We start from the raw sequence: 17,422 nt of genomic DNA on the forward strand, positions 1-17,422 counted from the left end.
GGGTGGGTGGCAGCTCAGCCCTGCCACTTCCTGCTGCCCCCGGACCCCAGCTCAGCTGCTCAGGTGACTGCCCAGTCTTCCCCCTGTCCACCCCTCCTGCCATCCCCTTTAACCCACATGACCTGGGGAGGGACACCAGGCCAGGGGGAGGCAGGGGCCGTGGCGTGGAAGAACTCCAGCCAGGGTACGGTGGCCTTCCCCCACCCAGCCAGGCCAGCAGGGTCCCTCCTGTGGGACTGAAGTGCCACAGGCACAGTCTGGAGACCGTGAGGGCACAGGGATGACAGGGTGGAGGCTCGGCCTCACTGCCGGAGTGACGTCCGCGCCCCAGCCTGATGTCCCTGGCCCTTGACATGCAACGCTCGCCAACTTCGACTCCCAAGTCATCGTCGAGGACCTGGGAACAAGGCCACAGCCAGTCAGCCTGCCTGGATGGGGGCTCCATGGCCCCAGCTCCGGACTGTCCTCTCAGGGCCTGTCCGCCCCTCCCAGAGGTCCGCCGGCTTCCCTGCCTCCTAGCATCGAGTCCAGGGCCCTGGCCGAGGTGTGTCCCAGGGCTCTGGGGGCACCAGTGAGCGGCATCTCAGCCCTGCCACTTCCCTGCTGCCCTCGGCGGCTCCCCAGGTGGCCTCCCCACCTCCCGGTGCCATTCCATCCAACCTACAGCCACCAGGGAGGGGCACTGGTGAGCGGGGACACAGATGCTGGGTCCTGCTCCATGGGGCTCCTGCTGGGGGGCAGGGGCCACAGGCAGGGCCAAAAGCCCCGACTCTACAGGGCCACCCACCCCAGGTGGCACAGGAAAGGGGTGGGCGAAGCTTCACGGGCACTGGGGCCATACGCCATTGCTGTTGGCTGCCCACCCGGCCTCTCTCAGGTAGGCCCTGGGTCCTACGCCCGGGAAGGGCCACACAGCACACTGCTGCCCGTGTTCCATCCCAGCTACTCTGCGAGGAAGCCGGCCTGCCCGGCTGCGCTGTGGGGACCAGTTCCTGGAGACGCCCTGTACTTGGGCTGTTGCCAAGTTCTCTGTGAGCTGGACCCACCTCGCACTTAGCCTCCGTCAGGCTTCCCAGGCACCCAAGGGCAGGGCTCAAACTGAGGCCCCAAGATGCCCCCAGCAGGCCAGAAGGGAGGCGTGGGATTCCAGGGAAGGCCAGCCAAGGAGAGGTGCCCAGCCCAGGGCCCCTTGAGGCTGGGAAGCCCCCTTCCCAGCTTCCTGTCTCCCCAGGCTCATGTGGCACAGCTGGACAGTGTGGCCTGCTGACAGAGGGCCACCACACTGTTGGGGACCCAGAGCTTCCAGACCAACACCGTCACCAGAATCTGCCCCCTGGGCCTGCTTCCTCAGAGGAAGTGCCGCGGCACTGACCCGGAGCCAACTGAGATGAAGAAACCAGGTCCTGCCCGGGCGCCCACACCTGTCACCAAACATCCTCTAAAGTGCTGTTTTTCCAACCCGAGCAGCTCAGGGGCGGGGGGTGCGAGCGGGAGACAGGGCCCCTTTGTTCACTGCCACCGTGTCCTTGCTTTGCCCCGGGATGGAGGCATCCCCCTCAGCAAGTCCATGTGAGCGTGAGCACGTGCAGCTCCTGCCCAGCACCCCACACACACGCCATCACGCGTGTGTGCGCCCGGGAGCATGGTGCAGGCTGCCCCGGGGCGCTGTCCCCAGCCTCCCCACCCCACACCTCTGGACCCGCTCAGGAGACTCCCCTAGGGATCGTGAGCTCCAGAGGCGTCTCAGCAGACATGGGACGTGTTCCTCAGGACATCCCGCTGCCCCTACAGGTCTAGAGAAGGGAGTGGAGCGGAGTGGCTGTGGGGAGCTTCCTCTGTCCAACGTGGAGCTCTCAGACGGCCGGGCGGGCCCAGCGAGCGGCAGCAGGCGCGTCCACCCTCCCTGGGTCGCCATCTTGGTGCAGATCCGTTTCTCTGTTTGTCGTGTTTTCTTGAGAAACAAAATCTGGCAGAATCAGCAAAAGACCTTGGCCCACCTCCCTGGAAGAGCTGGATCTGAGGTGTGTGTCCTGCCTCCCAGCTCCCCCAGGTCCAGGCGGCTGGACCTCAGAAGAGGGGTGCCGAACCCTGGTGGCGGATGCAGGGCCCCTGCTCCGGCACCAAAACCCGAGCTGGAAAGCAGCCCAGCCCCTCTTCCTCCTGGACCCCCCCAAGGCAGTATCTGGTCCTTCACATTCCCACCGAGACCCCAGACACCTGCAGAGGACACCCTGCACCCCGTCCTCGTCACGTTCTTAACCAGGTTTACACAGCAGCACTTACATCATTGTAATAACGTGCAGAAATAAAATGACTCCAACTGCTGTCTTGGTTTGTTAAAAAATTCCTCTGTGGTCTTACCACCCCCCCAGAAACGCATTGTTTATTTAGCAATTAGTCTACTTTCTATTATTGATTCTCTTTTGAACTCTCATTTAAAAGTAAATATTTATCTTTTTAAAGCACCATCCAACTATCTATAAAAATCCATTGCTATCTCATATTTCTAGATTCACTGTTTTAAAAATCACTGGATAAACGTCACTAGTTTTCTTTTTGTAATTAAAAAATTTTTTGACCGGCCTTCTGATTACAAGGAAAATGAGAAGCCAGGTCTGCTTTTCTCTTGATAATTTCATGTGTAAGGACATGGGGTCTACACAAAGAAAGCACCATGTGAACTGATTAAAATATCAGGGTTGCACTCTGAGACCGACTCTCCAGAAATGTCCCGTCAGCAGGCTTGGAACCTGGTACGAGGGAGACTGACGGGGACGGCTCGTTACCCCTAGTATGGACAGTGGGGGGTCAGAGGACATGGATACAGACCACCAGCCAGAAAGAGAGGCCACGGAGAACAGCAGCCGAGGAAACGCACAAGGTGACCCTGGGACAGACAGCCCTCCTAGAGGTGTCCTGTGAACAGCCCACGCCACTGTGACAACCACACGTGATCATGAGGGATAGAGGCACACAACAGGAACGTCAGTCGTATCGATAAATACAATGTGCTCAACTGACCCAACAGGGTAAGAATGTCTTAATGACTCAAAAAAAAAAGGAAGGCTCAATAGCGTCTCACATAAGAGACGCCTGAGACACGGACAGCGAGAGGCTCACGGCGAAATAAGTGAAAATGGTGTGCCACGCTAACCCCAATTATTTAATAAAAAAGGGAAAAAGCCAGAGTGGCTGTGTCAGTATCAGACAAAGCCGATTTCAGAGCAAAGAAAATTACCAGGGATAAAGAAGACAGCTTCCTGATGATGAGCACGACAGTTCATCAGGAGGACAGGCCCCTGAGCACTGGCTGCCCAGCAGCGGAGCCCTGAATCGCACAGAGCGGAACCCACCAGCACTGGGAGAGTCGGCAGAACAGTCCTCGTTGGGGCTGGGTACTCAGGCCCCTCACTCAGGGCTGCTGGGGCAGGAGGAGGAAACCATGGGAGGGACAGTGGGCACGGGCAGTCGAGGCACGCACGAGCCGACATTTATGGAACAGCCCTCCCGCAGCGGGACGCACACACCGTCCTCCATACCATAAACCAGGCCTTGATAGACTGCAGATATCCCAATCATAGTATTTCCTACAGCTACGAATGTACGGAGGCCCGACCAGCAACCGAAAGGCCCTGAAACACACTTCTGAACAACCCGCGGGTCAAGGGAGAACCGTTAGAGGGGACGGCCCCGGCACTATGTGAGAGGGACCTCACTCCCACCTTCAGAGCCGCGCAGCAGCTCCCAGCAGGGGAGCAGAGTGAGAACTGGCAAAATCAGCAGAGCCCAGACAGCCAAGAGGAGGAAAATCCAGTGAACCCAGAAGATGCTTCTCAGACTTCAGTAAATCTGCTAAAACTCCAGCTAAACTGATCAGTATAAAAAGAAGAGGAGGTAAAAGTTCCCAATTCCCAGAAGCAGCAGCGACATGGTGACCAACGGTACTGCTGTTGGAAGGGTGATGGTGTAGTACTACCAACCACCCGTGCCCAGAGCACCACCTGGCTAACGGGAAGCAGTTCTTGCCCACGCACCACGGACCAAAGCTCACTCGAGACCAAACAGTAACCTGTGCATAGCTGCCCACTAAGTGTAGACCCTAATTAGCTACCATCTCACGAAAACAAAGGAACCCTGGGCATTGGCACCCTGGGGGGTGTTCCTCAACCTGACTGAGGACCTCTACGGAACCTCCTGCCATGTCTCTCCAGATGGTGAGGGACTGGGGAGCTTCCTAAGAGTGGACCTCACTCCCCCATGCTGCTGAACACTGCTGGGTAGGCCAGCCACTGAAACCAGGCTAGAAATAAACACCACCCAGACGGGAAGAGGGGTAAAAGCATCTCCGTCATTGTCTGCGGGAAGCAACAAGAACAGAATCCATGAACGTGGCAAAAGTAGTTTGCTAGAACCAACGGTGAGTTTGGCATGGTCATGAGAAGTGGAGGAGAATCGCAAGTGCAACGAGATGCAGGCACCCACCAGGGTGGTCTTCAGGTCCAGTGTGATCCCAAGAAAACCACCCACCATCCTCCCCGAGGGTGCAAAGACTAACCCACCACAGACCTGAAGCTAAGCACACAAATAAAACTACACAAGAAAATCTTAGTGACAGATACTTCTTAAATGTGGCCTAAAAGCAAGAAGGATGATATTTAAAAGGAAAAACTACATTTGATAGCATAAAGTTGAAAATTTCTGTCTTAAGAACATGCTATTAAATAAACGAGAAGGCAGGCCATACTCTGGGGGAAACCGTAAAACTCATCCATGGACGAGAACATGTAAGAGCACCTACAGCTCAACAGTAAGGCCGGCAAAAGGGTTTGAAAACAGGTGAAAGACGTAGAAAACACATCACCAGTCCCTTGGAGGCCAATTAAGTTCATGAAAAGGTCCTCAACGTCATTGGTCACTGGGAAATGAAAACTCAGACACAAAGAGCTTCCAGGGACCCTGTCAGATGGGCTAGCGCCGAGCCCACAGAGCTGCTGAGCACGCCTGCGTCTACACGCCCTGCTCAGGGAGGCCAAGGGCGCGGCCACTCTGAAAACACTGGGTCAGTCTCGTAAATAGAAATACGCCCTCTGTGTTTTCCGGCCATTCTGTCCTTGTACATTTACCCACGGAGAAAGGACATGGGGGCCTCATACCAGCCACCCTCTTACGCAGGTGCCAGCCATGGAACCCAGGGAGAAACAGTGATTCCTAAACTCCTGGGGTGAAGGGCACCTCTTCACGGACGGGAGCTCCTAAGTGGGCCCCACTCAAAGAAGTCACCTGAGCCTGAGGTGGAGAGAGCCCCGAGTCCAGGGGACTTTTCCAAGTTCAGTAGACACCAATAGCAGCAACACAAAACCCCCAGACAGCCAGGGTGCCCTGGTGCCCTGGTGCCGTCCCTAAGCCCCAACTCCTGGAGCAGCTGCTGAGTCCGGGAAACTCGCTGTTGGCAAGACTGAGCAGGGACCGAGAAAGGGCGGCCCTGGTCCCCACCCCCCAGGGCAGAAGCAGCTCCCCCGACCCTCCCCAGCTGGCCTGGAGAACCGTCAGGGAGAAGAGACACAGACCCAGCTAAAGAAATTTAAAATGAAATAAAGATGCCTGCCCTTCCCCCGGCCCCACCACCCTGCTCTGAATGCACGGATTATTCTCAGCACACGCTGCTCGGAGACTGACCAGATCACCGCCCCGCCAGGAGAAGGGCGGCCTGTGCCTCTCGGCACACACTTGACATTTTGTTCTCGTTCGGGCTTCCCGTGCCGACAGTTTCTGGATTAAATGTGCAAATGGAACGCGGCCCCACGGGGGTCTCGCTCCCCGCCGGCTGAGCGCCAGGGCTGTATGCCTGTGTGCACGTGTGCGTGCAGGCACGTGTAGGAGCCTGAACATGCTCACACACGTGAGCACATCCACATGGGGCCCGGGTACGTCCATGCGTGTGGCTGTCTGGGTGCACGTCTGTGGTCACCCTCCTCAGCTGGGGGTCCGCCCAGTTGCAGCCCTGCCCTTCGCCACCTTCACCAGCTGCCCTTCTGCTCAAGCGCTTGTTTGCCACAAAGGATTTTTCTCTGCCCTGTGGTGACCAGGTCCACCTGAAGCCACAGCAGCCTCCACGAGGGGCTCCTGCCTCACACCACCATCCAGAGCCAGGCACGCACCCTCCACGCAGCCAGCACCTGCAGGACTGCTGTTCGTGGCAGAGTGGCTTGGGGAAAAGACCAGGCCCCCAACTGCCACAGCCCCAAAGACACTCAAGGGCGAAATCCACCCCCACCCCCAGCCCAGGAGCTGACGGCCAGCTCCAGACACACTGGCTGTCCCCGGGCTCAAGAGCATCTCCCACCAGCTATGAAGAGGCCGCTGCGGCCCCTCCCCCAGCCCCTGCCCCAGCCCAGGGACCCCACTCGCCCCACCCGGCATCCCTGGCCATGGCAGGCTTTGAGACTGGGGACAGGATCTAGTGGAAGGAGCGGCTGGGCCTGGCTCTGAGGGCAGCCTGGTGGAGCAGGGGCTCGGGGACCTAGGTGCTTGAGTGGCGGCCCCTCGACCCTGCAAGGCTGCACTGAGCCCCTTCCCCCTCCCACCACAAAGTCGCACAATGACATGCTTCAATGGCACACAGCCAGGGCCTCTGGTTTTCCTTCTGTGTGACCTGGGGAGGCCAGGAACGTGATCGGAGCTCTTCTGAGCGTGGTGCCCTGGGGGACTACTCAGGCCCCTGCCTAGCCCCCTCCCCAGGCCCCTGTCCGCAGCACACCACTCAGGCAACCCACTCCCCGGCGGACAGCTGGCAGGCCCCACCATGCCGTGCCCCACAGCCACAGGGCTGCTGGGCTCATCCTCTTATCCCCAACAACTCCCCCCGGCAGCCCCAGGCGCCCCACGGGAAAGCGGGTGCCAGGGCGGCCTGTGCAGCCCCCCGCTATGTTATGTCAGCTGTTACCCTGCGCTTGAAGCAAGGCTCTCCAGCTGGCCGGGTCAGATGTAAAAACAAGGACCTAACAAAACCCGCCCCCAGCCACTCGGAGCCCGAGACCCCCACCGAACATGGCACTTACTGACGGGGTTCTTTCCAGCCCTCAGGCAGAGCATAAAGGAAACACCTGTCCCCACGGCCGGCACACTCTAATCCCACTAAACCCGAATGGAGAGACCCGAGGGCCCGCAGCAGGCGGCCCCCACCCCAGGGCTGACTTTTGTCCTGGGCCTGAAGGAAGATGGTGGTGGGGGAGGCGGGAGAGGAAAAGAGCACCCAGCCTGGACGTGCCCAAGAGGTGACAGGAGTGGAGGCCACCCTCACAGCGACGCTCCTGGCTGTCAGACTCACTCAGCAAAGAAGGAAGCCCCATGGGACCCCTCCACGTGGCCTGGGTGACCAAGGGACCTCCACGCCCTGCATGGCTGTCACCTCCAGAAGGGATGGGGCTCCAGAAGGGTCCTTTCTGCTGACCTAGGAGCCCCTGAGCAGAAAGGCGCCCTGGCTGGCCCCACCAGAGCCTGCTCCCGACCCGGCTCTGTCTCTCATTACCGACCTGGAGCCAGGTCATCATAATTTCTGAGGAGGGAAGGGGGTGGGTGGGGTTGGGGAGCTGCAGAATGTGAGACCACCCAGACACCTGGCGGCCTTGGGAGGGGGCCTGCCTCACGCCTGCCGCACACATGTGCGCCACATACACCAGGTGCGGGGGACAGGGGTGTGCACTGCATGTGGGTTCCCGGTGCCTCTGGTCACGGGGCCCCTCCTGCCCCAGAGGTGACAGGAGGCTCAGCCCCTATGTCCTGCTCCCCGCACCTAAGGAGTGGCCCTTGTGGACTGGCTGGGGGATGGCACTGCCAAGAAGGCAGGTCTAGGAGACACTGGCAGAGCGTTGGCATCACTGGCTCAACCCCAGGATGTGGCTGCACAGGCCCCAAGTCCAGCACAGAAAAGACGGGGCCTGGTGCACCTGGGCCTGGAGAGGCTGTGCCAGCCGGGTTACCCCAGGCCTCCCGCCCTGAGCCTCATAGATATTCTCCAAGATGAAGCTCTTCGGCAGGGGTTCCCCTTTACTCCACGTCCCCAGAATATCACCTGCTGTGTGACCTGGTCACAGGGCCAGCTCTTCCAGGAGGCTCGACAAAGCAGGGGTGTGGGGAGACTGGGGGTAGGACCCTGAGCCTCTACCTGGCCCTTGGGGGTCTTTATGGGGTCCCCAAGTCATACGGCCATGCCGGAGCCAGGGCCACTCTCCTTCCCTTCAGGGGATAGGCTGGGACACTTAGAGAGCAGCATGGCCAAGGGGTCCTGATGGAAGGCCGTGGCCGACCCTGTGGTGCTGGACCCTGCCTGGCCCACATGACACCTGCCCATCATGCGCTGAATGGACATGGCGGACGTGACTGGACCCACACAGATAAGGCGAGGCCCACTGTGGGCCTCATGGAGGCTGCCCGTGTGGAGAATGGCTCTGTGAGCCCGGGGGTTCTGGTTACAGCTGGGCGCCTGTCTTCTCTGTTCTGAATAAGGGATGTCAGCTGTGCCCACGCAGCTGCCTCTAGGGCAGGGCACGGCCAGTCCAGACCCTTACCCTCAGTCTGGGGACCAGGCTCCCAGCCAGGTGATACACCCTGTCCTGCCACCCCCCCCCCAGCTCCTGATCTCACAGAGCGGCCACCTTGACCCCAGGCCACATCACCCTTCACAGCACAAGGGAGAGACCATGAAGGGGAGGCCAGGCTGCCCAGGCCAAGGCGCCCAAACCCCGCGGCAGCCAGAAGCAACGAGAAAGAGGTGGAGCCACATGCTGAGGAGGGACCCAGGCACAGGTGCAGGCGGCCACCTTCCCTTCATCAGTGCCCTGGGCTAAGCAGGAAGGCCCTGCTGTAGGACTCGGCCTTCGCCTGCTCCCAGTGACTCACAGGATGCCCCACAGGGGGGTGTTTACGGTGGGGAAAGTGGGCAGATAAGGGTAGCTGGCCCAGCAGGGCAGAGGGCGTCTGGGACCCGTGTGAGCTGCCTACTGCCACCCTGCGAGTCTGAAATCAGCAACATCAGAGCACCCAGAGGGGAACAGTGGAACCCAGGTGGCACCGTCCAGATGGCAGGGTGGACGGCTCTCCGGCTCCAGTCCGCCGTCCTCGACTCTCAGGGGAGACAACTGTCCGCAGTTCACATGCCAGTTTGAGTGTCACTGTTTTAAAAGTGACACAGCTAATAGTTTAGAGGAGGCTCAGCCAACTTCCCCTCAAATCCAGCAGGTGCACACTCGAGGAGCTGCAGGTCACGGGTTCCCCGTCCTGCGGTGGAAGCACAAGTCCTCCAGCGGTCGCGTTCACCGGTGCGCAGCCATGTGCTGATAAAACTTTATTGACTGGAACAGGCCACAGGATGTGGGCCGAGCTCAGAGACCCCTGGGAGAGGCGCCCAGGGTGGACCGTCTCACCCGAGTTCACAGGTGGTTTTGCAGATGTGGCTTCAGACAAAGCCATAGAGAACGGGGCCCCTAGCCCCGAGTGACTGGTGTGCTGACAAAATGAAGACATTTGGGCATCACACCCACACAAGGATGCAGGTGAAGACAGGAATGGAGGGCTAGAGATCGCCAACGGATACCCCGCAGCAAGGGAGAGACCTGGGTCCCAGGGTCCCTCACAGTCTCAGAGGAACTGGAATGGCTGCCACCCGGGTCTCAGGCTTTGGGCCTGCAGGCTGAGAGAGAGGAATGTCCACGGCTGAAGCTGCCTGTGGCCCTCTGTCACACAGCCTTCGCAGTCCCAATCCACAGCACAAAGAAAACCCTACGGCCCCAGCCCAGCAGTCCTCCTGCAGGACCAGACACCAGAAGGGACACTTGCACTTCCGTGCCCACCTTAAACAGGCTGCAGCACATTCTGGCCAGGCCGATCCAGCTCTGCTTGGGGTTCCAGGCCAGCCCGAGAGGGAGTGTCCACCACACCCAGAGGCCCACTCACCAGGGAGCAGCCTCAGGCCCTGAGTTCACTGTGGCCAACCCAGCCTAGGGGATGTGTCCCCTGGAACAGGCCATGGGGGAGCAACAGGGGGTCTCAGGTGAGGGAGGAATTCCCTCCCAGAGTGACCCTAAATCTGAGCAAGCGGCAGCGGCCAGGGCCCCAGGAGCTATGCACAGAGATGGAGCCTGTGTCCCCCCCACCCAAAGCCCCGCTCCAGGGCTCCCTGCAGGCAGGACGGGAGTGCTGGCCTCCACGTAGGCAGCACTGTGCCGCGAGGTCCCCGGGGTGCAGGCCTGCATCCTGCCCTCCTGGCCCAGGTCCTGTTTGTACACAGAGCCCGGCTCACACCAGGCGCTTGATAAATATTTGCTGGCTGAATGGATGTAGGAGAGGATGAGCCAACCTGAGGAGAGGGGGCAGGGGGCACTTCTGAAGCAGAAATCGGAGACAGCCCCCGTGGCAGGGACCCTGTGTGCCAGGAACAAAGAGATGCTCCAGATCCACAGAGGGGAGAGGATGTTTTCCTGGAGGACCTGGGAGCCCAGGAGGAAGTGGTGGACGTCTCGGGGCAGAGTCAGGCAGGAAGGTGACACCAAGTGACAGTGAAGGATGGCGCTTGGTCAGCGGTGTAGGAGCTCCTGGGGCAGGGAGGTGCAGGCGCGCAGGGGAACAGGGCTTGGGGCTTGTTAATGGAAAACCTGAGCCACCCGCTGGTCCCCTGACCTTGGGCAGCAGTGACTCAACCTCTGAGAGTCCCCCTCTCCCGCTGCAAACAAGGTTCTTCAGGGAAAGGATCAGAGTGTGCACACAGCACACTCGATACGTGGCAGGGACGGCAGGGGCTCTGTTGATGCCCTCCCGAGGGCCACCAGAGGTGATATGAGAGCAGACAGCACAGCGCTCCCAGGCAGCCAGCGCGACGCCCCGCTGCCCCACCAGGCTCCGGGGCAGGTAGTGTGCTTCACGTCAGCCGTGGGGTGGCGGAGCTGGAGCGGCGGCATCTGCAGGGTCATCCGGAGTGTGAAACAGGGGGCTGGGGCCTGAGAGGAGCTGGGAACAGAGCCTGACCTTGTTCAGCAGGACAGGGAGACCCACCGAGAGCCGCTGCAGGGCACGGCCCCCACCCCCCCTTGCTCTGCTGCTGGGAAACTGAGGCCTGCGGCGGGAGGCCGGCCACGGGGAGGATGCAGCTGGTGGGAGGGGTGGTCACTGCAGCAGGACAAGGGAGCCTCCGCAGCAGGGAGGAAGAGTGACCTCATCCCCCAGGCCTCCAGCCGCCACTCACGGGTTTCCAACCACAGGCCCCTCAGGACAGTCCCCCGGCATGCTGGCCACCGGAAGGCACAGACGTGAACCGTGTCACGCTTTCGGTATGGAATCAGGACAAAGGCTGTCACAAAAGCCAGCCCTCACCTGGGCCGGGGCAGGTTCTCTCAGGGCAGAGAAAAGGAGCGTTCCTGGGGCGGAGGGAGAGCCCCCACGTGCTGCCACGTCCACAGACACATGTGAGCACACAGCCTCCCCTGGACGGGAACCAGGTGGGGCCCTGCAAGGCGCCTGTCCAAAGTCCCAGGCCGGACCTGGCCGGGCGAGACTCCTCCCAAGATGGCTTTTTCAGGCCCACCAAATGTCCTGGTTCAGCAGAATGCTTAATCCCTCGGAGGCCGCCCTGGGGCTTCCTCGGCCCTCGCTGAGATAACAGCCTTCTGGCACCATAACAGCCAGGCGCAGCAGGAGGAGGGAAAACACGGCTCGGGAAGAGCCTCGAAGGCTGTTCCACATCTCCGACTGCCGTCCCTGCAGGCTGGCCGGGCCCCCGTGGGGCCCGGGGCTGCGGTTTGGGCTGAGCTCGCAGTCACGCTGGGCCGGGCCCAGGGGCTGCAGAAATGCACGTGGCGAGGGCGCCCCCTGGTGTCTGCATGGTCTGCTGAGACTGCCCCCCCACAACGGCTCCAGGCATCTCCCGGCGCCCCACACCGGGTGCCCCGGCCTGGGGACGGCACCCTCCCCACCCACTTGTGCTCCATGCTCGCCCACCTGGAAACTGCAAGCTGCAGGGTCCCCACCTGTAGGGCCCCAGCCAGGCTCCGCTCCTCACCCTGCCCTCCCGCCCCAGCACCCCGACCCTACAGAGCCTTGACTGTCTCACAGGCATGCCCCATAGGGCCCCACCGACCTCCCGCTCCGTCCAATGCTAGGCCATGGCTGCCTCCTTCCCAATGTCCCCCAACCCCCTCTGGCTGTCACTCTGGCATAGGCCTCTGGACATGGTCAGCTCAACCCACCTGGAAGGGGCAACTCCCTAAGGCTGAAGTGGGGTGACACAGAGTGTAAACATGACCAGGCCATGTGGCAGGCAGGGGACTGTCTGTCACCGCCTCCATTTTATAGATGGGGAAATTAAGGCCCAGGAACACATACCCCCGGGGTGTGCCGAGCAGGAAGCACCAGGCTGGCAGGCGGGCAGACAGGGCCAGGGGTCCCTGGGAGGGGTGAGGGAGGGGTGAGCCCGAGGCAGAGCATCACACCCTGCCCTCTGAAGAAAGAGGTGGTGTCCTGGGAGAAGTCAGCCCCGTAAGATGTCAGAGAGCCAGGCCCGGGCAGAGTGGTGCAAAGGCCCAGAGGCAGCAGAGAACAAGTGGGGGGCCAGGGACAGGAAGAGGGTGCCTAACAATGGCACCTGGGGGTCCATGAGAGAAGCTGGAGTTTGCCCTAAATGCCACGGGAGCTTCTAGAATGATCAGGTTGCTTTAGAAAGCCTCCCCAGTGGGAGTGTGGGACACAGCCAGGGCCACTGCTCCCACAGGACGGAAAAGAGCCACTACTTGGATGGGGGCTACAGTGGGAGGGGGCTCTGCTGTGGGGAAGGGGAGCTGCTCCACTGGCACCTGCCCTGAGAGGGTGGGAGGTGGGGACCTCCCAGGTCCAGTGCTCAGTGGCTGCCAGCCTGAGGGCTCTGTGGAAAGGCAAGTGCAGTTCCAAGAGCAGCCACCAGGTGGCAGGCAGGCTCCACAGATGCTAGGGCCAGGTGGAAGGAGGCAGTGGCTCCTGGGCCCAAGTCACCCTGGGGGACCAAGGCTGACCACCCCAGATCCGAGGTAGCACAGGAGGAGCTGAATGCATCACACACGCATGGGCACACACGTGAACACGTCACCATAGTTTAACACGACTACACGTGAAACACACCCATGTACACACACACAGAGCTGAACACTCACAGGCACACACCACACGGCAGGCAAGTGCACACTCATGAACAAGCTCATGTATACAGGTGCACACAGCCTCCCACTCACACACATGCCCAGATGCACTCAGCTGTGCGTGAGCACACATGGCACATGCATACACGTGTGTACGCTGCCTCGCATGTGGCACATGGGCACACGGCGTGCTCACACGTGTACATTCACACACACAGATGTGCACGTGCTCCTCTCCTGGGGAATCTTCCGCAGCCAGGCCCTTACAGCTGAGAACCGTGGGGAACCCTAGTCCCAGGCCCTCCAGGGCAAGTCCCAGGGCTGAGCACCGAAGACCCTGTCCCCACGGAGGGACCCGCAGAGGCCAGGCCTGGTGTACACGCCCTGTGGCTGACACACCTCCCTGCACAGTGACCCCATGCTGTCCTGTGAAACGCAGCTCAGCCAGCGCTCACGGACAGCTGGTCCATGGGGGGTGAGGGATGCCAGGGTCCTGGGCAGGTGGCACGGGGCACGGGAGTAGCCTAGAGCGGGAAAGGAGAGACACAGCCTGACTGAGCACTGTGAGAGGTCCCTGGGTCCTGCAAAAGCCCCCCGCAAAACTCTGACACCCAAGAGAGACGTGGGATAAGCCCAACCGTCACACCCCACCACACAGGACTGGGGCTGGGGGACAGTCCCCAACACCAGGAAATGCCCGTCCCCATGCCTGGTGGCTGGGTATTCCTCTGAATAAGCATGAAGTGACAGCAGGCCGCACAGCAGGACTGGTGACAGCTGTACCTGCACAGGGGACTTCCATCCTAGAACCCAGGAACCGGGGGGAACCTGCTGGATCAGTGACGAAGCACAGCAGACCCAGGCCAGGAAACTGCCCGTCAGGGCTTTGTGCATGCCAAGAACATCCCATAAAACACGTCGCAAGAGAGGACCCTTCGGTGACAGCAATCCCCAACTGCTCATTGCCACCCCTGTTGTTATCAGGAATAGCCCACAGCCACCGTCCCAGACCCATGGCCCCCACCACACAGGCTCCCAGAGACACGCACCACAGGTGCCAGGCTCCCCGACCTAACTCATCAGGTGCCAAAGCTGGACCACTGGGTCGTGAGGTCACTGGGAGAAAACGAGCAGGAATGGCCAGGAAAGCCCTGCAGGAAAGGCCCTGCCCGCCCACTGGAGCCAGGCCTCTGCCTGGCCCCGGGAGGCCAAGGAGGGAACCCCAGAGCGACTCTGCATTGGAATCTGGCTTTTAACAAAGGTGCACCTCAAGTCAGGTGGGAGAGACTCTGGGATAGGAGCCGCTTTACTGGAGGCCAGGGGTCCAGCCTCACGAGAGTCCCAGTGGCCACGCGCCACATCGACACACAACTGCCCGTAGGGGCACTGTGAGCCCCGAGCAGGGGATGCTGACCCATAACTCAGAATCCAGAACCGCTAAAGCCCAGGTAGACCTGGCTGCCTAAAATCAAGATAGGCACCACCTCTGGGCTGTCCAGGGTGACTCAGGAGCCCAGCTGGACAGGCCACAGGGCCAGATGAGCATGAGAGCTGGCCCGGCCAGCCCCAGGTAGCGGGCGATGGAAAGCCCCTCCTGATCCCTGCCCCTTCTGCAGCTGCGGGGACAGCCCACCGCGAGAGGGCAGGCGTAACAGAGGTGCGGACTCAGTCCTGAGAGGCCCTGCCATGGCCCCCAGGCGGCTTCCTCGGGGACTCTCTGTCCCCCAGACACAGCTGGTCCCCAGAGAGCCTGGGCCCAGCAGAGAGAGGTGAACGAAGGGGGCCCCCTCGGCCCTGGCTCCAGGCTCTTGAATCCATGCCGGGGCAGGCCCCCTCCTCAGCTAGGGTCCCCCCAGGCCCTGTCCAGAGTTCATGGCCGGCTGGAGAGGAGGGAGTCCTCCTGTCCCACCACAAGCACACGGGGCCTGCAGAGGTGGAGGGGCCAGACCCAGTGCTCAGGAGTTTGGTCCTCAGACGGCCTGAGCTCCTCTCTAGGGCTGGGGACCGGCCCACACAGGGATGAGATACCCCAGCCCTGACCCACAGAGGGACACGCACAGGCCTTTGTGCCGGGCTCCCAGCCCAGATGGCCCCCTCCAGCCCAGCACCAGGGGCACCAGGAGCAGCCTCCTCTTTCCCAGAGCCGACCCCCAGGGCCACTGCACCATCTGGAGGCCCCAGGCCCCTACATACCATCCAGAAGAGCGTCCCTGTGGCCAGAGCGGCGTACTGCTCGATGGTGGACAGCACGCTGAAAATGAGGCAGACCAGGACGATGAGGAAGCTGTAAGAGAGGAGGGCGCAGGGTCAGCACCCACCCAGCAGCAGCCGCCACCGAGGCACCCCGTGTGAGATCCCAGAGTGCTGCCAGAGCCCAGTCGTCCATCAGCTGTGAGTGGACACAGGAAATGCAAGGCCGTCAGGTGGACACCCCAGACCTGCCCAACATGGGAGGACCTCAAAATGCTGTGCCCAGCCAGCAGACCCCACGACCACCCATCACGGGCTCGTGTCCTGGATGGGCATGTCCACAGGGCAGGGAGCAGCCCGGGGCACTGGTGGGCAAGAGGGTTCCCCTTCAGCATGACCGACGTTCTGGACGGAAGGGCAGTGCTCTTGGCCCCCCGAGCTCGGCTGGACACGTGCTCTTCACCACGTGCCTTGGGGTGCAGCTCTGTCTCCAGACGCCGTTTCCACAGACCCTTTCTGGTCAAGCTCCCCTGGCCCCACGGGCAGGACTCAGGGCCAGGCAGGGTGCCTGGTGGTCACAAGGAGAAGTGGGCCACCAGCTCAGAGCTCATCAAAGGAAAAGGAAGCAGGGTCTCGCCCAGGGCCAGCACCCAGGCTGCCCACGTGCCCTGTGACACACAGAACACAGGCCACTTGTTCTGATCCGGTGGGAGCCACCAAGCTGAGGAACCACCCCCTCCCACTAGTGAACCCCCAGGGTCCCTCTTCCACTGAGCTCAGTGTCCTTGTATGTCACCAGGCCAAGGTGGCCCCGGCCCTCCCCCTGCCTGGGGAGGGGCAGCCGGTGAGATGTTCCCCAGGCTTTGAGGACCGCAAACACCTCACGCGGCCTCTCAGGGGCGGGCAGAGGGTGGCTGCCCCCCGAGGTGCCAGCCTTCTGCCCAGTACCAGGAGCCCAGGCCCCCCCCCGCCCTGAGAGTCACTGCCCCCGTGGCTTTCAGTCCCACAGCAGCCAGGACGCCCAGCGCCTCCTGCAGGCTCAGCCCTGCCAAATCTCCCCGTCTCCCTCTGCCCAACACGTGCCCCGACCCTCAGAGGTCACAAATGGGCTTCCAGGGTCACAGGGACCTGGGCGTCTCCCCCAGGCTCCTGTGGCTAAAACCCCCCTTCCTGGCCTCTGTGGCCCCGAGCCCTCAGGACCGACCCATTGTCCCTGGTGGGCCATCTGTGGCACCTGCACAGCCACCTCCAGCCTGACCCCACCTCGACCACGCTGCCTGTCCCACCCAGCCAGCAAGTGGCCCTCTTGTCACCATGGTGGCCCTGCCCAGCGCAGCTCCCCCACCTTCTCTGCTAGTCTCAAGGGAGCCGGGTCGGCACCTCTGTGCCGGCTGCTGCCTCCTGGGGGCCCACTTCAGCTCCACAGGGAGGCCCCACTGCCCATGCAGGGGCCAGGCCATCCTCTGAGCCCACCCAGGAGTCACTGCTGAGACCTGGTGCCTGTCCCCCACCCCGGCCTGTGGGTGTCCTGAGAGCTGGTGACCAGACATGGCCTGGGGCAGAGCAGTACTCAGCCCCTGGTGTGCGCACCGGCACCTGATCCCTGAGCACCTTGCCCTGCCTCTGCCCCTCCCACTGACCCTGCCTCTGTCCCCACGGCTACCACCCTGTCTCTTGGCACAGGACAGCCCCAGTTCAGCCCAGACCCAAGGCCACCACCCAGACCCCAGTCGGACCACAGTCCCTCAGCCCCAGGACCCCTGCCCCTCCTCAGGCCTTGCCTCCCACCACCGGCCCCTCACAGGTGGGGTTCTGGCTGCCTCGGGTCTCAGGGTGCTGGCACACGTGGCCTCCCGACAGGGACTCTGCACCTCCATCTCCACACAGCTCAGCTCCAAGGACCCTCCCTGCCTAGAGCCAGGGGGTGTCTGGTCCTCCCAGGCCCCTCCTGCTGCTCCCCTGGGCCAGGCAGCCCCTGCATTGCGACTTCCCCTGCCCTCTGCTGTCCCCCAGACCACGACCCACACTGCAGCCAGGTCTCATGGCGTCCCCATGGGGGTGAATAAGGGCACAGC

The 17,422-nt window shown here is 61.7% G+C and overlaps 1 protein-coding gene across 2 annotated transcripts in view; it reads right to left on the bottom strand.

Annotated features, from left to right (window-relative positions):
* Positions 1-17,422, bottom strand: part of KCNQ1 (potassium voltage-gated channel subfamily Q member 1) — a 313,157-nt gene that overhangs the window by 237,285 nt on the left and 58,450 nt on the right. For both annotated transcript variants that reach the window (XM_081280808.1, XM_081280807.1), the window contains exon 2: positions 15,351-15,441. In XM_081280808.1, coding sequence (XP_081136934.1) covers positions 15,351-15,441 — 91 coding nt within the window. The remainder of the gene's footprint in view (positions 1-15,350; positions 15,442-17,422) is intronic.

The sequence above is a fragment of the Spermophilus citellus genome (assembly GCF_964194105.1).
Source record: "Spermophilus citellus genome assembly, chromosome: 2".
Lineage (NCBI taxonomy): Eukaryota > Metazoa > Chordata > Mammalia > Rodentia > Sciuridae > Spermophilus > Spermophilus citellus.